Source organism: Lissotriton vulgaris, chromosome 9, assembly GCF_964263255.1.
Source record: "Lissotriton vulgaris chromosome 9, aLisVul1.2, whole genome shotgun sequence".
Lineage (NCBI taxonomy): Eukaryota > Metazoa > Chordata > Amphibia > Caudata > Salamandridae > Lissotriton > Lissotriton vulgaris.
In genome coordinates this window covers 896,803,849-896,829,686 of record NC_141697.1, presented here as the reverse complement: position 1 = coordinate 896,829,686, position 25,838 = coordinate 896,803,849, and the positions used below count along the sequence as shown (strand labels likewise).

At 44.3% G+C, this 25,838-nt stretch overlaps 1 protein-coding gene across 11 annotated transcripts in view; it reads left to right on the top strand.

Annotated features, from left to right (window-relative positions):
- Nucleotides 1-25,838, top strand: part of RYR1 (ryanodine receptor 1) — a 1,215,008-nt gene that overhangs the window by 520,859 nt on the left and 668,311 nt on the right. For all 11 annotated transcript variants that reach the window (XM_086938669.1, XM_086938668.1, XM_086938662.1 and 8 more), the window contains 2 exons: nucleotides 13,002-13,222; nucleotides 24,193-24,283. In XM_086938669.1, coding sequence (XP_086794795.1) covers nucleotides 13,002-13,222; nucleotides 24,193-24,283 — 312 coding nt within the window. The remainder of the gene's footprint in view (nucleotides 1-13,001; nucleotides 13,223-24,192; nucleotides 24,284-25,838) is intronic.

Sequence of the window (25,838 nt, the reverse complement as noted above, 5' to 3'; positions counted from 1 at the left end):
TCAACATCCTGGCTTGCATCTTAGAGCCCGAGCACAAGCCTAGTTCTGAAAATATTTGCTATGTAAATCATTCAAGAAACGGAATATGATAAAGTCTCTTCAAAAGTCAAGAAATTGTATTCCTTTAACATGTTGAAGCTACTATTAGGCACATTATGGCACTGCACTGAGAAGTACTTATTAAAAATGATAGTTTTGTACAACTGGTAGTCTGAAATCACAATATAAAAGTGCCTTCATGTGAGATAAGAAAGAAAAATGTTTTGCTGAAATGAAATATTTGCCTAAGATAACACAATTTAACCGGGGAAGGCATGATTTATCCAGGTTTTCTGGTTTCACTTTGTACAAATCAGCCAGTAAATGGGTATCTATTTGTCTTTCCTTATTATAAGGCATTGTTTTTACCTTTTAATGCATTTTTCTGCTGTTTTTAAAATATAGCTCAAACTCGATCCTTTAGTATTGAGCGCTTTACATGAGCGCTGCGTACATTACCCAAGGTCACATACGTTTATAAGCATAGGGAGATTATGTGATTTGTCTGACTGTAATGCTACATCCTGGGTTTTGGAAGAGTGGGAGGCAGAAGACCCATGGTAGTTCGTCTTGTTTTGGACTTGAGGTTCCAATAGGACCTTGAGCTGAGCCAAAACCCGGCTTCAGGCTCCAGCGTGGCTTGAGGATTAAGTGGCTCTGCCACCTCTATGGTTAATTGCTCATCAGAAAAAGCTATTCCCACTGAGTGTATGCCCATGTCGAATTTAATATAACTTTTAAGTAGATGGCAACTTTAGAAAGCTGCCACTCTGTTGCACAAAGTTGTCCAGTGACCATTTATGGTTGCTCACCTCAAGACAGCCTTCTGCTCATCTCCTCGGAGGAGGTGTGAACGATTCTCAGGAATGAACACAAATGGCCTGGTATTGGAAGAGGTATCACTTCTCCCTGGCAGGAAGCCAAGCAAGGTGTGAGCCCAAAAGGTGAGCTTCAAAAAAAGGAAGCCGCATTTGAAGGGCAATTGGTACACACAAACAAGAGGGGCTGCTCTTTTGTTCTGTTAGACAGGTTGGTGTTGGGGACAGAGAGGGGGAAAGAGTTGCCAAACCAGTTAGCCACACCTCTAGCGTGGTTCAACCTAGCTCCACACACAAAGAGAGGGGTTCTGCCATCTTAGGAGTGGGCAAAATATTGCATTTTGGGCTAACTAAATGCCACGCTTTGCAGGAAGTCATCATCAGACTGGAGGAGACTTGAAAGCCCATTGGCTAGTAGGCACAACATCCACTGAGTGCAAGTTCTGTGCATAAAGTGGCACCCCTGGCACCCAGACCTCAGATCACATTTGCACTGGATAGAGGACAAAACAAGCATTGGCATAGCCAATAGGTCTCGCCTTTGGGAACTTAAAAGTGTTTAGCCATGCAACGGTTGATATTGTTGCACCAAGGAGATTGTGCTGCATAACTAAATACATATAAGGTCCCCAAAGTTAGACCTATTGGCTATACCAATGCTTCTCCTTTCATCTGCCCTGCGGGGTCTGTAGCTGGAAGAACCAAAACACAAAGGATGTGACTCCCTGCAGCCTCCGGGTATACAGTAACCAGTTGTGACATTGTTTTCCCCAGTATTGGAACTTTCATAGATTCCCATGCTTTTGTATCATTCCCCGTCATCGGAATGGGAGTATCGGTAACAAAAATAACATAGCAGTAGGTACAAAAGAGAAAGAAAAAGGCCTAGGCCTCATTCCCTTTTGTAGCATATCCGCCTCTTTTTGTAAAAGAGACCAAACTAAGCATCAGCCAATCAGAAGAGCCTCACCCCATAGAACCCTCCTGAAGGAACCTCAGAGCCTCAGATTTTCTACCGCACGTTGTGCTTAGGGAGTCTCCTTTGAGCTCTGCTCAATCTCTACTCTTTTGAGGATTTTCTTCAGTTTTTTCTTCAGAATTGTTGGCTGTCCCTTCCAGGATGTCTGATAAGGAGAAGAAGAAGGCCCTTTTCAAGCCATGTTCCACCTGTGGCAAGAAAAGGTTATTTGTTGAGGACAGGCATAGAAATTGTATATATTGCCTGTACCCAGATCATGAGGCTGCAAACTGCAAGATCTGCTGCACCTTTTCTACCAAGACCCTCCGGGACCGTGAGGGTCAGCTCCTCACCTGGCTCCAGAAACTGAAGTCCAGGAAAGACACAGTCTCCAGCGACAGTGAGGAGTCCTCTTCAGATTCATCTTCAAGAAGTTCAGTCAGAAGGGGTAGGGCTTCCCCTTCACCTTCTGTGAAGCGTCCAGTTAAGGACTCAAAAAAGACCCCTGCGAGTCTGAGAGCCAGGGTCCAGTCGAATCTCCTCACCAAGGTGTAAAGGAGAGGAAGGGACCATCTACACCGTCCACTGGGATGAAGACTGCTCCAGCCTTCAAAAAGCCATCTTCTCAGTCTTCTGAGAAGTCGGACAGGAGTTCCAAGTCATCGACGACGCAGCAGAAGGCTCCGTCGAGGAAGGTGTCGAAGCCCAAGATGAAAGTGGTGCCATCGACAGGCTCGTCGACGGTACGGTCGGCGTCGACGGGATCGTCGGCGTCGACGGAGTCATCAACGGTGGTGACAGCGACGTCGACGAGGATGTCGACGGGAACTTCAACGACGACAGCGACAACGAAGATTTCGTCAAGGGTGGTGACGACGACGGTGTCGTCGGCGAGTGCTTCGATGACGACTACATTAACGACGACGACGGCAGGAGTGTCGACGGTCTCGTCTCCGACAGCGTCGATGACGCCCATCTCCTCGTCGACGGTACCTATTCCTTCGACGACTTCAACAACGGCAGGTTTACCTTTAACAGCTCCATCGTCGACGGGATCGTCAACGATACTATCGTCGACGGAGAAAATGACTATTTCTTTGAAAAGAATTACTCTAGACATGACGTCCCCAAGGAGGGTACCCCCTTGCCTTGCGCTTTGTTGTTAGAGGAGGATAATGAAGATTCAGATGATGAAGATCAGGAATCGTTTGGGTATACACACAGTCCATCCCAACTGCTGGTGAAATGTCAGGAGACAGATTCGATAGGAGAATATCTTCAGGAATGTACTTATCAACATTCTTCTCTACCACAGGGGTTCACAAGCCAAGAGATGGTGTCTGTTCCAACTTCTCTCTTACAAGATCTCCATAGCATGTTGCAGGATTACAAATCAAGGTTCTCTCAACCTGCTGCTACTACGGCTAGTCAAGCCTTGCTTGCCTATACGACCCCAATGATGATCTCTCCAGAGTTGCCAACTCTGGTGGTCTCTCCGCCGCAAACACCAGCTCCACATGTACCTTTAACGCCACTGGACATACAGGATGATTCCTCGGATGAGGATCAGAATCTCGATGGCAAGCCTAATCAGGGCTTGGAATGGGATGAGTACATAATCCCGGACCCGGCGTCACCATGTCCAGACCCTGTGGACTCCCCTCCGGTGGATATCGGGGGTTCCATAAGTTAATGGAAAGGGCATCTAGCAGATTCAAGCTATCTATGCCGTCTGTTGCCATGTAGTGTTTTCTATATGACTTTAAGGTGCCATATAAGAAGGTGACTAGATCTATCCCGATTCTACAACATGTATGGGAAGAAGGTCTGAAGGCTATGAAGAACTCGGCTACGGTGGTCCCTGTCCTACCGCGCCTGGAAAAGAAATAGAAGGCGCCCGAGGATGGTCCGGCGGCTTTGACTGGGCACCCAAAACCAGACTCTGTGATTTCGCAGGCTGCACAGAGGAAGTCCCGCAACCCGTCGGCTCCTTTGACTACTCCCCCTGATAAGGAAGGCAGAAGACTGGATAACGCTGGGAAAAGATTCTCTTCAATGGCTAGTCTTCTGGTGCGGGAAGCGAATGCCTTGGCGATACTGGGCAGATATGATCGCCAGTTATGGTGTGACATTTTGCCTTATTTAGATCAACTACCCCAGGAGGCGAAAGGTGACGCGAAGAAGATTCTACAGGAGGGGGAAGCAACATCAATGGAGATAATCGATTGTGCCATGGACATCGCCACAACGGCTTTTCGCTCACTAACTGGGGCATCGGTTCTTCGTCGCCAGGGACGGCTCAGAGCGACTTGGTTCAGGCCGGAGATCCAAAATAAAATCTTGGATCTACCTTGCGATGGAGAGGCATTGTTTGGAAAGCATATAGATGATACTCTCCAAGATATTAAGAAGGATACAGAGACGGCTAGGTCTCTTTGGTACACTTCTATACCGAAAGGCTCAGTTCAAGGGTGCCATTGGCAAGAGTACCACATACAGATGCTCATACCAGCAGCAGCAGTACTCGTCATATGGGTCAGCGTCTCAACAATACCGACAGCCCCATCATCAGAAACAAGGTCAAACCTCGACTTTCTCAATATCGAATACTAGAGGGAAACAGAATCGCCAGGGACGTGATACGTCCAAGAGGCAATAGCGGTGTCCTTGCTCTTCCAGCTGTGCCGACCTCCGCAAGAACCTCTGTAGGGGACAGAGTATCTCAATACCTTCAAAACTGGTCCAAGATAACATCAGACCGTTGGCTAAACATCATTCGAAAGGGCCATACTTTGAAAGTCACACAAATCCCACCATCCAAGCCCCCTGCTGCCATTCCGTCAAACCATCTGCGTCTCCTGCAGCTCGAGCTTCATCAGATGCTCTTAAAAGGAGCTGTGGAGCTGTTCCCCTTATCACAAAGAGGGGGGGGGGGGGGGTTCTATTCCAGGTTCTTCCTGGTAAAGAAGACGCTGGAGAAATGGCGCCCTATTTTAGATCTCACGGAGCTCAACACCTATCTCATTTCCCATTCCTTTCAGATGGTCTCGCTTCAAGACATATTGCATCTCATCAATCCAGGGGATTTCATGGCCACGCTCGATCTCGAGGATGCGTATTTTCACATACCCATTCACCCAGCACACAGAAGGTTTCTACGGTTTACAGTAGCCAAGAGCCACTTTCAATTTAGGGTTTTACCCTTCGGACTTCGCTTGGAGAATCTTCACCAATGTGCTGGCACCGGTGGCAGCTTTTCTGCGGAAAAATCACTTTTGGGTCTTCCCTTACCTGAACAACTGGTTGCTGAAGGCTCCGTCCAGGGAGGCTGCGAGGGAAGCAGTCAACGCATGTACAAACCTATTCCAGAATTTGGGTCTTACTCTCAACAAGGAGAAATCGTCTCTGATTCCGTCCAGGACAGCGCGCTTCTTGGGGGCCATCTTGGACTCAAATCTCAACAAGGCTTTCCCATCCTTAGAAAGGCAGGAAAAACTGCGAAGCATGGCACTGCTCTTGAGAAAAAGAAGGTTTCTTTCAGTACATCATTACAAATCCCTTCTGGGAGTGATATCCTCATGCATCCCTCTGATTCCTCACTGCAGATTGCGGGTGCGACCTCTTCAGGAGCAGCTAGACAAACAGTGGAAGCAGATTCACGGTTCATTCGATGACAAGGTGACGATCACCTTAGCAATGAAAAGAGCGGCCTTGTGGTGGACAAAACAGGAAAACCTTTCCCAAGGTCTATCTTTCGTAAGCAATCCGTCTCCTCAGGTGGTGACAACGGATGCGTCACTGGACGGCTCGGGTGCAGTACTTCAGGATCTTCATGTCAGCCGGCATTGGTCACCTCTGCACCGTCTTCTTCACATCAACCTCCTAGAACTCAGGGCTATCAGGCTGGCTCTTGAAGCATTTCTCCCTCGACTGCGAGGTTCGGAAGTTCTCATCCGAACGGACAACACCACGGCCATGCATTACATAAACAAGGAAGGGGGTACCAGATCTTTTCCGTTGTCTCAGGAAGCTCAGGAAATCTGGGAGTGGTCTTTTCTTCACGGAATATCGCTGCAGGCGGAACATCTACCAGGGGTCCTAAACGAACGGACAACACCACAGCCATGCATTACATAAACAAGGAAGGGGGTACCAGATCTCTTCCGTTGTCTCAGGAAGCTCAGGAAATCTGGGAGTGGTCTATTCTTCACGGAATATCGCTGCAGGCGGAACATCTACCAGGGGTCCTAAACGAAAATGCTGACAGACTTAGCAGGCTATCCTCAGTCAGTCACGAATGGGAACTGAACCAAAGGATTCTGGACGAAATTTTCTAACAGTAGGGCAAACCCTCAATAGATCTATTTGCCACCCTGGCCAACAAGAAATGCCGGTCTTATGCAAGCAGGCTTCACCATCGAGGGTCATTAGGGAATGCGCTTTCGATAGCTTGGTCAAGAGCATTTGTATATGCCTTTCCTCCCTTTCCAATGATCCTGAGGCTTCTCAGGAAGATCAAGGTGGAACCGTGCAAGATGATCTTGATAGCCCCGGCTTGGCAGAGACAGTTCTGGTTCACGGAGCTCCATCTTCTGTCGCTCGTCCCTCCTCTTCCTTTGCGGACGATTCCGGATCTTCTCACGATGTCACACAGACAGATTTGGCATCCGGATCCAGATTCATTACACCTGACTGCATGGCTCCTGAGCAGCGAGAATTCATGAACCTTCCCATCTCAAATGAAATAAGAGAGGTTCTCTCCCAGGCTAGAGCTCCTTCCACGAATAGGACTTACCATTTGAAATGGAAGAGATTTAGCATTTGGTGCAGGAAGGAAGGTGTTGACCCTTTCTCTTCTCAGCCTCATCAGCTTCTTCCTTATCTTGTGTCTTTGGCTAAAACAGGACTAGCTCATTCATCCATAAAAGTTCACTTGGCAGCGATTTCTCGATACAGACGTTCTGCATCTGGACCTTCTCTCTGGTCTTCAAGAATAATTAAACAGTTTCTCAAAGGATTGTTCTGAGTCTATCCCCCAGTGAGGCCTCCGCCTCCGCCTCCTACTTGGCAGCTAAATTTGGTTCTCACACAGCTCATGAAGGACCCCTTTGAACCAATACATCGGACGGACATGAAATTTCTTTCATGGAAATTGGCTCTCCTTCTTGCCCTCACATCGGCGAGACGCATTGGGGAGTTGCAGGCTGTCACTATACAGTAACCGTTTCTCCAGTTCAAGAGGAATACAGTAATCTTAAGGATTAATCCGAGGGTCATACCTAAGGTGCCTTCGGGCTTTCACCTGAATGAACCAGTGATTCTTAAATCTTTCTTTCCTCACCCTTCCACACCAGCGGAGAGATGTCACTGCATTCTCTGGATGCACAGCGGTGCTTGAAATTTAATTTGAATCTCACCAAGAAATTTCATAAATCTTCACAGTTATTCATTGCTTTTGGTGGTCCTCGCAAGAGCCTCCCACTTTCGAAACAAAGTATTGCGAGATGGATTTCCAGTGCCATTCTCTATTGCCATTCGACAGCGGGTAAGCCGCTGACCAGCAGGATTAGAGCACATTCCACAAGATCCGTGGCTTTGTCGACAGCTCTCTTCGCGGGAGTGCACATCAGAGACATTTGCAGGGCTGCGACGTGGAGCAGCGTGCACACCTTTACGAAGCATTACTGCTTGGAATCCTTGACGAAGGAGGACACAGCTGTGGGCCAGGCAGTCCTGAGAAACCTCTTCCACTGATTGGTGAGCTTTCCTTACTATCCCTCCTTCCTTTTCTGCACATTTTGTATCTAATGTGAGTAATGATGGCTAATGCAATGTGTATGTACTTATTATCTTATGAAAGTATGCATACTGAGATATTTATATATATTTATGCCACAAAATGTGCTTTATTGCTTACTGCTGTTACTCTGATACAAAAGCATGGGAATCTATGAAAGTTCCAATACTGGGGCAAGAAAACAAGTTACTTACCTGTAACTTTGGTTCCCCAGTATTGGTAACTTTCATAGATTCCCATGCGCCCACCCTCCTCCCTGAGGAAAGCTCAGCCTTCAGCAGATGTGGTTACTGTTACACAACGGCTACGAAAATCTGAGGCTCTGAGGTTCCTTCAGGAGGGTTCTATGGGGTTAGGCTCTTCTGATTGGCTGATGCTTAGTTTGGTCTCTTTTACAAAAAGAGGCGGATATGCTACAAAAGGGAATGAGGCCTAGGCCTTTTTCTTTCTCTTTTGTACCTACTGCTATGTTATTTTTGTTACCGAAACTCCCATTCCGACGACGGGGAATGATACAAAAGCATGGGAATCTATGAAAGTTACCAATACTGGGGAACCAAAGTTATAGGTAAGTAACTTGTTTTCTTATTTTGCACTAATTGTGAGGTTATGTTCAGGGGATCTGTTTAGACTCTGCTGACTGAGATCTCATGAATGAAATCCTCAGGGGACGTCTTAGATTGCTGCAGTGTGCACAGAAGACAGGCGATTCACCTGCGAATTCCTGTTACCATGAAAATATACCGATCACTTCCAAGCCTAAGCATACGTTTTCACTCTCTAAACTAGGCTGAATGAAAATGTACTAACTCTAAGCCACGCGCACGTGCTGTGTGGCGAGTGCAGGTTCAGTCAAGTCAGTGCAACAGAAGATGACTTTTATCGCTGGAGCGGTGAACAATACAAACACATCACATGGTACGGAACATTTTTAGACAACGTTGTGTTATTTACAATGCTCTACGACCATACACGGACTGCCAAGTGTCCCTGCGTGGGGCCTTCTGGAGTGTGTTTAGAGGTGTGGTTAGTCCTGATCTGTTTGGGGGTGTCCAGCAGGTTCAGGGTATCCCCCTCGTCCCCTACACTTCCTACGCCCATGGATATCCTTATCGTCCCCCACACTTCCTACACCCATGTTCAGGGGCAGTGGTTAATTTGTAAAATAATAAGTGCCGGGGCTCTCATCAGAAGGCAGCTTCTACCAGCCCATTTCTCCTGTTAGCGCCACCTAAAACAGACGCCATGAAACCCTACAAGTGGGGAGATGATGTGATGTAATGGCCAGAGCTGCCGAGCTGGAGAACAAGGCTTTTTTTCCATGGATGCATCGCAGAATGCGCTCTGTGTGTTCGGGTTCATTCTTGACCAACACAGCACGACTATACAGCATTAGGAAACTTCGATCACACCCTAAGAAAAATTTCATTTGTAAACAGGATTCCAATGTACACGAATTCACAACATCAGCCATCAACACTCTTTTTAAATATCAGAAGTTAAAAAAGTCTCCCCTAAAAGTCACAGTTCATTTGTACAGTAATGTTACTGATCTATGTATATATCCACCCCTTATAAACTTACAAACAGAACAATAACACACGATGTATACATCGGGTTTAAAAAATGCGGTTTCCAAATTAGCATCTGGCCACCAGTGCTGAGACTGGGGAAATCAGGAGGTTTAGAGGCGCCACAACTTCTGCTAAGAACAGAGACAGACTCGAGATTACCCGTCTTAACGTTTTACTGATGGGGTTAGTTAAAGATGCTGTGCTCCTTTTGCTTTGAAGAACACTTTGAGGAGAGGAAAGGGCTTCGAAGTTGTTTAGTTTACTGTCTCAAATGTTGGGAGATTAAATTCAAGTATTTCACGGTTGCGCTGGCTTGGGGCAGCAAAATGGTGTTCAGACATTGGAATCTTCCATTATTTTCCTCCGTACATTCGCTCAATGTCGGCCTGATAATGTGTATTAAGTTTCTTGGGTTCAATTTGAAGGCGTCTGTTACCAAACCCGTTTCAGGTGTCCATGTCCCGGTGCACAGGCACATTTTCTGTGGGATTTTGAATTTCTCCAAGGAAGGTGTTTTAGTCCAATCTTTTCCATTTCAGGGAACTAGGTTTGAGTCTCGGCGTCGACAACATTTTGTGAGTCTCGCCGAATCACTTTATCTCTGTGTGCCTACTGAAAATGAATGTGTCCTTAACAGGTGCTCAAGCACCGGTGTTGATGATTAAGAGGCGGTGCTGAGCACCTGAAAGCACCAGCTCAAATTAAGCACTGTTCAGGGGTTGGACAAATGGGTTCACCTTAAGTTGATGTGTGAAGACTGGTAGGTTGGGTGAGCAGGTTCATTCTACGTTGAGATCTGAAGCAAATATTCCTGATTCTTGGCACGTGTTGGACTTTTGTGAAGTCTGGCAGGCTGGAATTATAGATTGGTCAGTTTCTGAAAGCTGTAAGGTTCGGCTGTTCAGGGACCAGATTGGCCTGGTGCAGAGTTAGCCCCTGCCTCTTCCAGGTGGGCGTTTCTGTGCTGTGATATAGTATTACTACTCCGTATGTGACGACAGCATTTGTAATCCGTTAATGGCAAATGCTTTTAGTGTGGTTATTTCACCGGCGCACGTTTGTGTGCATCTGACCTTGTGTAAATAAGTAAGGGTCGGTTTATAACTTCCCTGCAGAAATCTGAAAACTGTTGCACATATATTGAAATGCATGTATGTTAAAATTGTGTGGACAACACAATGACACATTGCATCCCTGATGCGGAACACAGCTGTCGGTTGTTGTTACCAGCATTTGCATAGCACCTTCTACTGCAGCGTGGCAGTTGTCTTCATCTAGGCGCACCACACATTGAACTCGTTGTTGGCAGTTAGGTGGTATGCTTGTCAAACTTTAGAATAATCACTGTTCTGACTCTGCAAAGATGAGAGGCGGAGTAGGCCATGTCGAGAGTCAAAAATGTGATGCGCAGCTAGCTTCCAGCGCATCTCTGCAGTGGACATTCAACCCACTCAGCTTCTCAGCGAACCTGTGCTTCAATGAGAGTAAGCAATGCTCGCTGGAGCTTCAATCATCACGCATGGGCGGGACTCGGATGACAGAGTAATCTTTCAATGATTTAAAGCTGTAATTACTTTTATGTAAGGAAAGAAAGGCCCCCGCACTGTAGGGATTCAAACGGATTCAAAACAAGCAAATGGTGCACTTGAAAGTGATCGCCAGCAAGACGTGCGGTCGCGACCGGGAGTTGTGTGCGCGCGCGTGCAAAACGGAAATAAAAAACACGCAGGCTGGCGAGTGGTGTGCACGCACCATGACGAGAGAGGAAAGCCATATGGCACCTCTGCTCGTCATTGTGCGCATAACCGCATGCTCTATGCCAGCCAAAAGAGTGTGGTAGGACTTTTAAATACCCACACACTAAATGTCTCGCAGAGCAGCACATGCGCTGGCTCAGCGAGACCTAAAAAGGATTGCTGTGCTGTGTTTTCAACCCAGCAAAGAGAGGCTGCACCAAGACTGGACTGTACTTGATGATCCATTGGCTAGCAAAGAGAGGACGTGTCTGTGGTGTCCTGCTCGAGGAAAAGTTGCGCTGAGCCCAAGAACGGAAGAGGTGACTCAAAGGTCAGTTGGAAGGCTCCTGGGCAACAAAAGCTGAAGTATCTGCTTTGAGGAATTGGTATCGAAGATTGTTTGATCATCACCGACCGTTGAAGCGCAGCCTGGGATGCTGAGTATTGATGCTCAAAAGTTGCACCTGAGATCCAGGAGAGTCATCAGAGTGCAGTTTGGTCGCCTAAGACAGACTGCCCAAGATGGACACTAGCCTCAGCTAAAGGAAACCGCTTGTTTCACTGTAACAGGAGACCACTAGACTGTGGCAACTAATTTTTGGCCTGCCTTCAACCAGATTTTAAGGGACATCAACCCCTGTGGGCAAAGTTGCCCCATTGTGTTTGTGGGCTGAGCGGTGGCCCCAGGAAGACCCCGTCACCAGATCAGCTTCCTCAGCATCTTCAGCATCCTATATTCCTTGCTTCAGGACCACTCCATTGATTTCTATGGCGGTTTGCCCATAGACCCTGGAACTGGACTGGAGACTGCTTTGACTGCAAGGTAGCTATCCTGCCAAGCCACATTGCACCCTTTGACTTGCTCCCTGCAGAGATGTTCACCTAGATTGGGCCGTAATAGTCATACTCCGCTTTACAAAAGTTTTCAACAGTTTTCTAAATAACCCCTAACTGGTAGTTGTCAACGCTTGTTTGCTGTTTGAATAAAAAACAGTGATTTATTATTTACTCAATAATTTATATCTCTGGAACTCTCCGGTGGATTTTGTTTGTTTTGGTGTCCAAAAATTCATACACTAAGAGCTATATTTCTAAATTGGCGTCAGGTTTCCTTTGTGTTGTGTTTATTCTTTGTTTAACTGTTATTATACTTCTAAATGATTTGCACTGTTTTACCAAGCCAGACTGCTCAAAGCCACACCTACCCAGGGTTAAGCTAAAGTTTTGAAAATTAGCCTGACTTGACTGAAGACGGTTAGAGTTTATCACATGGTGAGACCACACAACCTCACTATATAATAAACCACTTTCCTCACACTGAGTAGTAGAAGCATCTGGGAAAATGTATAATTTATATACTTCTTTACACTTTTTTCTTTCCCTGTCTTGCGGCTATTTCTCTCACTATTTCGCTTCCTTTACCTCTAGTCATCTTTTTTTTCCCCTAACTCTCCATGTCGATCTTCTCATTCTCTATTTCCTCTCTCTCTCTCATTCCCTCAAATCTAGATCCCCTTTTTTCCATCACTGTCTTCTCTTCTCTCCCTGCCTCACTCACCTCTTTCTCATTGCCCATTTATTTTCCTTCTACCCACCTCTGTTTAACACTCTGTATACTCTTTTTTCTCTCTACCCCACTCTTCCATGCTTCCATCTCACTTCTTTTTATATCTCTCCCACTCCTTTTCTCACTCATTATACTTCAATATCCCTTCCAAACCCACCATCTCTTCATCTTCCTAAATGTTTAGGTTTCACATTGCTCAATTTCCCTCCATTACATCCAATTACCTTCACATAAAATAGCTTTCCCCACCTACTACATCTCTTTTACTTTTCTGTTTCACTCTTGTACAGCTCTTTTCTAACATTCTCTTTCATCTCCCATATGCTTTTCTCTTTTTGCCACAATGATTCTCTTTTCTCACTCTTCATCTCTCCTTTTTTCTTCCTCCTTGCTTCTATAGCCATTTGTTGCTTTCCATCCTCCATTCCTCTACTTCTATTTTCTGCTTCTATTCATCTCTCTCATTCATTTCACCCTCAGCCCCTGGCTCAATATTTTTTTCTTTCCATCAGGCTGCCTTCAGCACCACAGAGATGGCGCTTGCCCTGAACCGCTACCTTTGCCTGGCAGTGCTACCCCTGATCACTAAGTGTGCCCCCCTCTTTGCTGGCACTGAGCACCGTGCCATCATGATTGACTCCATGCTGCATACCATCTACCGCCTTTCCAGAGGGCGTTCCCTCACCAAGGCCCAGAGGGACGTTATTGAAGAGTGCCTCATGGCATTATGCAGGTAGGACTATGGTGCTCCCTATAGATTTGTCCATGCAAGATCATCACACATCACTAGCATGTGGTACCCAGATGTCTGACAAGCCCATTTTTCTGGCAGTGTGATTGGGCTGTGTCATAGTAAGTCACACCCTGCACAGTTGCTTCTGTTTACTGATGTGTTATCAATATATTTGCAACAAACTTGAGTTAGAAAAGGTTGGCATTTCTAGATTAATACTGTTTGTCACAAGAGGCATTCTGGGTAAGCTGCTTCCATACCAGATTAATGGGAGTGACACAGTAGACACTTCCTCACTGCCTATTCTTCACAGCACACTCTGGTATGAAGGTGTTATGCAGGCACAACTCTGTGGAATTCACATCATCAATTTCAAGATGTAAAGACTTCTTAAAGTAGACACGATTATGTGGATGACATTGTTGTGTCGCCTTCAGCTTAAAATGTACATATCTCCTCCCCTGGATCTCAAAAAGAAAAAATATATGTGCGTGAGGAGATGGAAATAATAGATATATGATATGTCTTTATTTTTTGTCTCTGTGGGCTTCCACTTCAGATGTGATATGTTGTGCAAGGTAAATGCATATGACAATCAATATAAGGCCTTAAAGGATAGCAGCAACGTAAGATAACATCTATTTTTTTCTGCAGCCTGTTTGACCAATACTGTGTACGATAAAAGATCAGTATATTTTGATTATGGTATTACTGATACGAGTAACTACGGGAATAATCACACAATTAAAACAAGTATTAGTGTTTTTTGGCTAAGGTACAATTGCAACACTTTGTTGAATCGTCCTAGACAACTGCTTCTTTTTCCCCCCATTCCTATATCGTACTACATGCAACAGAAAGCACATCACAGTTGCCAACTTCCCTTCTGCCTGATTTCTGGTTTTTCTTTTACTGTGTAGTATTTTCTAAATAGCCAACATGAAGTGGATCTTAAATGGACAAGGATCATGGTGGCTACAGATAGTGCACCCTGTGCTTTATTGAGTTAGTTGGAAAGCGGCCCGCTCCTTGAGACATCCTTACATTTTGTGCACACAGTTTAAATGTAGGAAGAGCATTGATTAGTCTCTCTGGCCTCGATAGCACTTTCTGCATAGTGCTGAACTGGGAAATACTTACAAACATAACTAAATTGTCACCAAAGCTTCCCCAGAAGAAATCTCATCTCAGCAGACATATCCCTTTAGATATATGTGTTAACCAGTTCTTCAATGAGGGCACCAGAGTTCTTTTCTCTAGTGGATTTTTTGTTTCTCCCATATTGGATCTTTCATAGTTTGACATGCTTGAATCATTCCCTGTTGTCGAAGTGGGAGTCCCACAATCCCATGACAAAGCAGTGCATAACATTACGATAGCCTATAATGGCAATGAAACAATCACTTTAACAACCTATCCATATCCTTTAAAAGAAACCAAATTCCAGGCAATCAGGCATCAGCACACGCTAGAACACCCCCCACAGAGGCTGAGGCTGCCAGATTTTCTACCACTCATCATGTGAAGGGAGTCGCCCTGAGCTCTGCTCAGTTTCTTCAACCACTTTGAGAACTTTTTTCTTCCAACAACCTACTACCGTGTCAGGATCAGCTTTTCATACCCTGTGGGAAAAAAAGGCTTCATTCTGAAGACCCACACAAGGACTATATCTACTGCCTCCACCCTTCCCATAAAATAGAGGGCTGCAAGATCTGTCACACTTTTCCCACCATGACTCTAAAAGATAGAGGGGAGGCTTCTTTTATGGCTATAGAAGTTAAAACACAAAAAATCTCCTCTTTCAGAGGAAGAAGATAGTGACAACTCATCTACTTCTCAGAAAAGGTCATGTCAAAGGTAAAGGTTGCGTGACCAAGGAACATCAGGGGAGCATCAGAGGAGTGTAGGAAGGCCTTGAAAAATACCCACCAGTAGTCTGCCAGAGAAAGTTCTCAAAAGGTGAAAAAAGATAAATTCTCCTCAGAAACTGCAAGGTCTGAACCTTCCTCTTCATCTTCTAAAACAGGAGTGCGCCCATAGAAGTCCTCCTCAAGACCGTCGATGACAAAGCCTAAAATCACTTTAAAAATATAGACTACGACAACCTAGCTGTTGAAAATACCAGCATTGATGTCAGTGACTACAGTGATGCCGACAATGGCTACATCACTAATGCCATCAACTACATTGTCAACATCAATCCTGTCGGCAAAAATATAATTCACGAAGGCTCCGAAAGCAGTGGCATTACAGCTGTCGATGACAGCACGGTTGATGGGTGTGCCATCGACAAAGACAACGTTGTTGACGCTAAAAGCATTTTAAAAAAAACTCACAACAGGAAAGTACAACCAAGGACGCGACAACAACACTGTCGACGACACCCTCAACAAGAATGAAAATAGCTAAAACGTTCCTACTTCCTGAACATACTTCACCAAGTAAGGTCTCTTGCCTCCCTCCAAGTCATCTTCTTGATTTGGAAGAGTCCGATGATCACGGCCCTTTCGGAACGACCCACAGCCCTTCTGAGGTCCAGGTCAAGTATCAGAAGGATGATGATGATGATGATGCACAGTACCATGAGGAATATTATGTAACGCAGCAGACACAATACTCTGGAAGGCCTAAGCAGCATGGGGAACACTTCCAACATTATAGCCAATCTCCTCAATAAGGTATGGTGCAGATTCCTTTAACCTTGTTCCAAGATGTCAAAGGCATGCTGCAGGATTATCATAAAAGATTTTCGGACGCCACTAAGCCACCATCTCCAACACAGCCTAGCCTTCCACGTCCGCCTCCATATCCGAGAACACCTTGTGCTATTCCTCCACCTTTGACACCAGAAAGACACTTGCTTCCAACATTGCAGCACCTCCTAGAGATGATCCATCCTCATTGGATGAATGCAGGAAAGAAGAGGCGATAGCAGACAATCATTCTATTCCCAACTAATGTAATCACTAATTAATTCCCACTCCTTCTCCACCTGCACCATAACCGGTTGACTCTCTGCTGGATGACATTGTACATTTCCATAATCTCTAAGAAAGGTCTGCAAAACGATTCCAGCCGCCAGTCACAGTTAAGCAATCTGTTTTCTGTATGTTTTTAAAGAGCCTGTCAAAAGATCTGTATGAGAAATCCCTATGGTAGATTACATTTGGGAGGAAGGCACGAAAATAATGAAAAATCCAGCTATGGTCACTGCTGTCTTACCACGAATCGACAAAAAATATAGAGCACCGGAGGATTTTCCTGTATGTCTGATAGGACATCCAAGGCCAGATTCAGTGATATCTCAGACGGCTCAGCGCCAGTTTAAGAGATTCTCCACAAAGTCGGCAATTACAGTTTGCGCTGCCGATTCCTTCGTCGTAGAGGGCCGGTATGAGCGGCAAATGTGGTCGGACATCAGTGCATTAATGGATCTTGTGCCTGAGCAAAAGAGAGCTGAAGTAAAGAAAATATTACTGCAGGGCGAGAGATCATCTTCTGAAATAATAGACTGTGCTATGGATATAGTATCAACTGGATTTAGGCAGCTAGCAGTAGCTGCTGTTCTATGGTGGCAGGAATGGTTAAAGGTGACATAATTTCGGCCTGAGGTAAAGAGCAAAATCCTAGACATTTCCTATGATGGGGAAGCCTTATTCGGAAAACACATTGATAATGCCTTACAGTCCATTAGGGCGGATACAGACACTATAACATCTTTGTACACCTTACAATTTAGGAAAGTGCCCTTTCGAGGAGCACAAGAAAAGGGTGTTAATTCATACAGAGGAGGTTACCAGAGGTTTCAGCACTTTCAACCCTTCCAACAACAATATAGACCATCCTATCAGCAGCAATTCTATCGCCCTCCACCAGCATCAGCTTATCATAAATAACAGCCTAGACGAAAACAAACATCCCAGTGAAGAGATACTAACAGAAAGCAATGACTTTCTTCTTGTGCCAGTTATGCCCAAAACAAATCACCAGACTGTGGGTGCAGACATTTCCAGCTTCTCCCATCAGTGGCTGCAAATTACATCTAACAGATGGATGTTAAACGTCATCACTTACCGTCATACTTCAGAATTCATCAAAAGACTGCCTAACACTCCACCAAAGGAAGTGCATCCACTTCATCTTCACTTACTCCAGAAGGAAGTCCTCACCATGTTAAACAAAGGAGCAATAGAAAAAGTTTCTCACTCCCATAAAGAAATGGGTTTCTGCTCCCATTTGCTCCTCATAAGGAAGAAATCAGGGGAATTGCGAACCATTTTGGATCTCCAAAAATTAAACAAAGTTCTAAGGAAGCAATCTTTTCTCATGGTAACCCTTCCAGAGATCCAGCATCTCCTCAAACACAAAGATTGCTTAACAATGCTGGACTTATAGGATGCATATTTTCATATCCCCATACATTCAAAGCATTGCAAGTTTTTAAGATTCACTCTAGCTGACAATCACTGTCAATTCAAAGTCATCCCTTTTTGCCTCAGATCAGCTCCCTGCATCTTTCTAAATGTCTTGCTCCTATGACAGCGTCTCCAAAGAAAAAGGGTTATCAGGTATTCCCTTACCTCAACAATTGGCTAATAAAGCATCAACAGTCTGTCAAGTGTCTGGAGCCATGGAGGCTTGCCTAGCATTGTTCAAGAGTTGTGGTTCTTACTGCCAGTCACCAAAAATCATCGATTCTTCCGTCAAAAATAATAATATTTCTGGGAGTGGCTTTGGATACAACTCAGGACAAAGCATTCTTAACTCAGGATGGACAACAAAGGCTCAAACAACTAGACCACAAACTTTTGAAAAGAAAGTCAGTTTCAGTGCGGCTGTTCAAATCACTCCTAGGGATGATGTCCTCTGCCAGTCCTATTCTCCTGTCTGAAAATGAGACTTCTACAGGAGGAAGTAGACAAGCAATGGATTCAGACAGAAGGATCATTCAACGATCTGATAATTATCCCTCCAAGCATGAGAGAAGCTCTTACCTAGTGGACAAAAGTCAACAATCTCTCCGAAGGCTTCGAATTCTTTCCTCAAATACCTGATTATGTGATAACTGTGGATGCCTCCTTTGAGGGCTGGGGTGGCCATTTGCAAGACCTTCAAATAAGTAGAAAGAGGTCTCCGGACCAAAAAAACATGCACAGCAATCAGCTAGAGCTCAAAGCAATTTATTTGAGTATTTAAGCTTTCCCACCAAGGATAGCAGGCTCACCAGTTTTAGTTCACACAGACAATACCACCAGCATGCACTATGTGAACAAAGAAGGGGGCACCAGATCACAACCCCTTTCCAAGGAAGCTCAAAAGATCTAGAACTGGATTATGACACACAAAATAACACTTCGGGCGAAACATGTTCCTGGTACGAGCAACCTCTTAGCGGGCACGCTAAGCATAACAAGGAACAGCTGCCATGAATGGGAGCTTCATCATTTGACTCTGAACAGGATGTTCTCCCTATGGGGTCAAGCCAGCACTAGATATCGTTGCAGTGCAAATTAACCAGAAATGCCAGTTTTATGCACCTTGGCATCCACATCAAGGATCGTGGGAGAATGCCTTTTCGATCAAATGGTCAGGAATCTTTGCATATTCTTTTCCCTCGATACCCCTGATACACAGGCTTCTCAGCAAGATGAAGACAGAACAGTGTTGTATAATCCTGAGCTGGGGGAGAATTAGAAACCATCTTGCGAGACTGCAGTTTTTGGACTTCCAAGACTTTAACAGTACAGCGCTTCTATGCTTATTGAACCCACACCAGTGCCAACACCACCTACTAAGGTTAACAAGGATTTTTTAATTGCAAAGTGCGCTTCAGACCTTACGAAAGGTAATACATTACTCGCATGGACTCAATGTCCCAAAAAGCAATGCTGTACATGCCCACTGGAGGCGGTCATACCAATGAATAAATTCTGATTGAATTAACAATGCGAGCATATGTTGCGTGATTTGCTGCCCATGAAGAAGGGATTGTGAAATCCTGAAACTTGTCGGCAAAGGCAAATAGTGAAAGCTGAAAGCAAAGGGCAGGCTGCATAATACTAACCTTCGGGTGAAGCAATGTCGAGTGACCTCCTGTGCACAGGGCAATTTGGGGAACAAAACATATGTATGTGTGTGTGCGTATATATAAGAAAGAAAAGAGGCCACACGGGGAGTAAGGAACAGGTAGTCGTTTAATTCAGAGGTCCAGGTAATGTCGGATGCATTTCAGCTTAAGAGCCTTCTTCAGCGCCTTCCTCCTAAACGAATCAGCCCCAAATGATCTCCTCCTGTGACTAAATATCTGCAGGCACTGAGTTCCCTCCCCCTATTGCGTTCTGCACAGCATTGACAGCCCGTGTTGAATGTTGCGGACTCCAAGTCCCAGTATGCATTGTCTCGGCACAGCTAGGTTGCTGGTGTGGGTGGAGTGGAGAAAATGTAGTTTTGTGCCCACACAGGAGGGCGGGGTGGTCAATGGACGACGAACATCGCGGTGCCTGTCCCGTGTCCCCTTTGACTGCAGCGCCCTTCCTCCCATATATATATAAATATATATATATTCACTGAAAAAAAACATAGGTTTCACACCAGTTATAGTTAGCTGGAAATTTTACTGACATAAAACCATTGAAATTCCAACGTTATAGTTAGTTGGACTCACTATAACAAGCGCGCCTGCAATGCACTGCTGATGACGTCACATATTACATCACTCATGACATCATCAGTGACATCACTCATGACATCACTGATGACACCAGCCAGTGAATGTGTGTCTTTCTTTAAAATTAATATGTTTAATATTTGTATTTGTAAAGGTTGATGGAAGAATAAATGGTTAAATACGTGTGTAAATGGATGTTTTTTTTTTTTAAAAAGGATTGGTTAACTGCCTTATTAAATGTATTTTATTGAATACATATATTAGCGAGTAACTTTTAAATATTGAAATATATGTATCAGTGTTTCACTTTGTGTATAAGTAGCTGCATGGGTTGGTGACTGACTCACTGTTTGTATGTGTTTTCAAGACAGCATATGTGCAGGACTGTATGGGTGGATGAGTGTGTATATATGTGTGTTAGTGAGTGAATGACTGTCTCACTATTGGGTTTTTTAGTAACGACATATAATTTAATCTAGTGTATGTGAGTTTTGATGTATATAAGTGAGTATATGTGAGAGTAAGAGATTGTAAGAGTTCCTGTTTTAATAAGTATATGTTTATTTAAGTGATTCTTTAAGAGAGTAAGTATGTGTAAGTTTCCTTAGAAGTAAAGAGGTAGTGTGTGTATAGTTTTATATGCAAATAAATGGATGTTCAATAATGTATTTGCATGTGTGAGTATGTGTGTGAGTAACTTTTGGATGACTGTCGGTGTGTAACAGGATGTATAGATGTATCACTACATATGAGTGAGTATATGTATGAGTGACTATATAGAACTGTTTGTAAATGAGTGGATGTGTATATAGATGGTGGAATTACTGAATTGGTTGTTGTAACTGGTATGGGTATCTCCATTTTTTTGAAAATGTTAGTTTCTATTTTCGAATATCTATTTCAAGGGTTACATTACACTAAAAGGAGGTCTGTCACTCCGTCACAAGGATGGTGTCATAAGTGATGTCATGATTGATGTCACTGACGATGTCATGAGTGATGTAATATGTGACGTCATCAGCAGTGCATTGCAGGCGCGCTTGTTATAGTGAGTCCAACTAACTATAACGTTGGAATTTCAATGGTTTTATGTCAGTAAAATTTCCAGCTAACTATAACTGGTGTGAAACCTATGGTTTTTTCAGTGAATTTAATAGGTTTTTTAAATGCTAATTCCTAACTATAACTGGTGTGAAACCTATGGGTTTTTCAGTGAATTTCATAGGTTTTTTAATAGCAAATTCCTAACTATATATAGGGCCTCAAACCTATGAAATGTAATATTTTTTATAATGAATCCTATATAGTATATTTATATAATATATATATTTTTTTTGCCCTAGAGCGCTCCCGGTGCGCGCCCCGGTGTGCGCACCGGAAAGCGCACTTTTCCGGCGCGCCCCGGGGCGCGCACCGGTAACGTCCCGTTAGCACTATTGCCACGAACGAAAACAACATCGTGACGTATCGCGTAGCCGCGTCCGCGTGATACACACGGCGTAAGCGCACCCGGAAGCACTCGAGCGAATACGATCGCGCAACGTAAACATCCGACGCGCTTACGTGACGCGACCCGGGGCGCGTCGCGTAAGCGCGTCGGGTCATGTGACCTGAAAATAACACTTTTTATTGGTGCAGAACAGTTTTGGTTTCCAAATGATGAAAGCCCAGGTCATGTGACCTGAAAATAACACTTTTCATTGGTTCAGGACAGTTTTTTTTTCCAAATGATGAAAGACCCCACCTTTTTTCCTTATTCTGACTTTGTCCTTTGACTGAGGAAGACCTGTTTGATCATCTTTGAGAAATATTTTGTACTTTAAAATGGCTACAGTAGCAGCAGCAGCTGGAGCATCTGCACCACCACCACCACCACCAAGAGGACCACCACAACATTACATTGGTGGTCAAGAAGAGGAGGAGGAGGAGGAGGAGGAGGAGGAGGAGGAGGAGAGGAGAAGGTGGCTGCCAGAAGACAATACCCCATACAAGCCAAGGCAGCACATAGTATGGGAGTTTTTTTCTATCCCAGAGGGCAAGATGAAAGTCAATGCGGCCAAGGTAACTTGCCTAATCTGTGGCATGGAACTTTCAAGGGGGAACCCTAACAAAAAATATTCTTTTGGTAATAATACCATGATTAGACACATGCAGCGCAAGCATCCGAACAACTATTCTGCTGCAGAGATGAGAGAACTGGCCAGTAACCCTCCCCAATCTTCAACCACCATCTCCAAAAGAAAGCAACCCACTCCATCGGGACCAGAGACAAGGGAGACGATCCCTTGCATACAACCACGGTTTGGGGAATTCCGAATTACATGTATTTTTTGTGGTAAGACCATCTCCTATGGTGAACAGAGCATAAAGCTCATCCTCCTTGCTGGTGACAACCACAATTGCCCCAAAAAAACCCTAATTTTTTCCTGATTTGTTTTGCTCCAGTTAAGCCATTTTCAATTCCCTGTTTTTTGTTTCTCCCCATAAAAATAACAAAAAAAATATAAAATAGTTCATAAAAGCCAAAAAAAGTACAAAATGTTCAAAAAACATTAAAAAAATATAAAACAACAAAAAGAAGAAAAAAAACAGTTCTTTTTAGAACTACCTCCAATTTATAAAAAAAGGCTACATTTTTTAAAAACTCTGTCATTCTTTTTTCCCCATGGTATGCTCCCCGGTCCGCTCCCCGGTGCGCGTACCGGGCGCTCCCCCCGCGCAAATCAAAAAAAATAATAATTTTTTTTTGCCCCGCGGGGCCCTTTTATAGCCCCCACATCAAACCTAGGGGGTCAGGGGGGGTCTAACCTGCCCCCTTATGGTCATTTCCCCCTTTGTTTTTGCCACCTCTTGTGTCTCAATCCTACCGAGACACAAGATGGCGGCCAGTCCGGACTGTTTCGAATGTTGGCAGACACCCGAGAGCCAATCAGCTTTCCGTGCGCAAGTCGCGTGGCGCTCCCGCTGCGCTCCCCGGTGCGCGTACCGGGGCGCGGCCATAGATATATATATTTTTTTGATCCTAAATTACTCAAAATCCACTGGAGCATATATCTTGAGACATAGCAAAGGCACATCGGGCTACCAGTCCCTACAATTTTGCCAGTTTGGTGGAAATCCATTCAGTCGTTCCGGCTAAAAGTGAGGTTGACCGCCCTATGGAAATTAACATGGGGAAAACACGTTTTGGGACCCCCCTTTTATCTCGGCCCCCGCTTGACAAATCCCCCCCAAACTTTCAGGGAAGGACCGGGGCGCCGCGAGGCAAATTTGAGGAAATTTTCAGGCAGATTCCTCAACCGGCACCAAAGTTATTCGCAATAGAATGTTGAGATTTTTTGTATTGAAAATAATCCTAACTATAACTACCTACTTGCGACTGCCAGTAGGTAATATATATATATATATATATATACTGTGCTTTCCTGCACATGGGAGGGACTATTCAGTGCTTATGACATTGATGAGGATTCCCCTGGAAGTGAACTAGGATTACAGGTAAGCAAGTTATCCTTCTCCAGTAATGGAATCTTTCATAGATTCCCATATAACCCACACTCCTCCACATAGGGGGTTCCCCTTATTGTTACAGGATTGCCTTTACCGCTAGTGCTTGAAAATCTGAGGGACGTAGCCTCTGTGGGGAGTGTTCTCAAGGGTACTGTCGCCGGAATGACTGGACTTCAGTTCCTTTTAAGGAATATGGATAGGTTATCAAAGTGATTGTTTCATTGCCATTATAGGCTATAGGAATGTTATGTACTGCTTTGTTATGGTACATTGGGACTCCCACTTTGACAACAGGGAATGATTCAAGCACGCAAGTCTAAACATACCAGTTCTAGAGAACTACAGTAACTTATTTTCTTTTCCTTCACGTTTTGACCTTCAAAAGGTAGAACATTGTTTGGGAGGAATTCCCTACCTTTCATAGATGTACCTAACGTTGTGTAATATTTGACTTCTGTATTTATATGAACTCAGTGAGCCATATGGCTGGTCATCCCTGTACATTGCCTTCACACTAAGTAGGCTCATGTTAACAATGCTTCAGGAATATCTGCTGTCCATATGTTCATTATGTTTATCAGGCCAGTGAGAGAGCTTCTTGTGTCTGATGCATGCCCACATTTTCTTTGCATTACCATTCTCCCCCCTTCACCTTGGTCTCTGTCAATATTCCACTACTCTTTCCCCACTCCATTTCTCATTCACCATTCACTGTATCCTTGACTTATATTTGCCCTTCTTTTATCTCTTCTGTCATTTACTTTTTCTCACCCCACTTTCCTCCTAAATTAAGGTACCTTCGCCCATCAATGTTGCAACATCTGCTCCGCCGGTTGGTGTTTGATGTTCCCATCCTGAACGAATATGCCAAAATGCCTCTTAAGGTGAGTCCAGATCCTCGAAGTTCCTTGTCCCATGTAATGCTCTGAAAATGCTCCTCAAACCTGCCCTGTAAATGCTTTGCAAATTCAATAGTAGAACCCAGACACATGACTGTCAGCGCATCTGTCGTACTATATAACTTGCACCAACCTTGATATTCTAGTATTGTAATCGACATATATCTCTGCTGATATCCTATGTATGACATGCACCACCTCTTGCTTTTGTAGAACTGAGATACTGTTGGGACGGGAATGCCCCCTGCATGGTAAATGGGCCTTTGCCCCAGCCTTTTTGCCCGATTGCATGTGTAACTGGCATACTGGCTTTTATTTGGACTAAGCTAAAATGCGTGTATTTAGAGACCTAGACATGTCCCTTTTAATGTATGGATGAGAACCTGTTGTATGGACTGGGCGAAGTGCATTAAAAAAAGTTTGGAAACTGTGATGCACTCAGTACTGGGGGTGAGTGAGAGTGGGATCTGGGTCAAAGACGAGGCAAACAAATACATATATATTCTATAACTTTTCTTGGTTTAACACATTCAGATAACTACATATAAAATAATGCACAGATTAAATGAAAAATAAAAACAAGTTAAGTTAATCAGTGAGAAATGCACTTTTGTACATTATGAAACCTCTTTAGTTAATGCATTGCAAAGGTCTGTGTATGTAATCAGAGAGCCACAGAATTGAATCCTGGTCAGAGCAGGGCAGAATAGTGACTTGTTTATGTTTAGTTATATGAGATCCCTGTCTGTGACAGAAACCTCCATAAATATGTAAGCCATTATTTTAAACTTGCAATGCACACAATATAAGATAGACTGCTACCAAAATCGCAAAAAGGTTTAAGATAAAAAGTGCTTCACGAATATAGAGTTCAGTATTTCCCGGACTACATAGTGCAATTTGTATTTATAACTTTCCCTTAAAAGCACGCACTTCACAGCTCAGCTGGTAACTCCCTTGCAAACACTCAAAAAGAAGAAATCTGTGTCATCAGGGAGCTTCAAGTGATTCCATCAATTAACATCTATACTGGCTTCCAACCACCACTCGCTTAATAACCAGTTCTGCGTATTTACACCTATTTCAGGCAAGCAGGCACCCTGACAGGAAGGCTTGTATTTTGTTTAGCTGTCTGCCCCTCCGTCTGCTTCACAGTACATGATTCTCCCCGTCTTATAGTCAGAGAAAGCATTTTAACTGTTTGAATTAATCGCCCAGGGACGGTTGTCTTTTCACAAAAAGTAGGGGAATTGTTGTTCTTAAATTTAAAAAAGTATGGGCATGTCGTACCCCTCAGATCCCACCTACTTCGACCTCTGGTTCTATGACATGAAGGGGTGATCAAAGTGGGCAGTAGACTACTGTCCATGCACTGGGTATATAACAAAGAGCAGCGGTGACAGTGTAACTTATTTTGTGAATCAGCAGTGTGACCAGATCTTCTTCTGTGTGTGAAAGAGGGATGAGTCTGCTGGCCCTCTGTGAAGAGTTATGTTAAACCCCAGAACCTTGTGCTGACATACCATGTGTATGTCCAGTG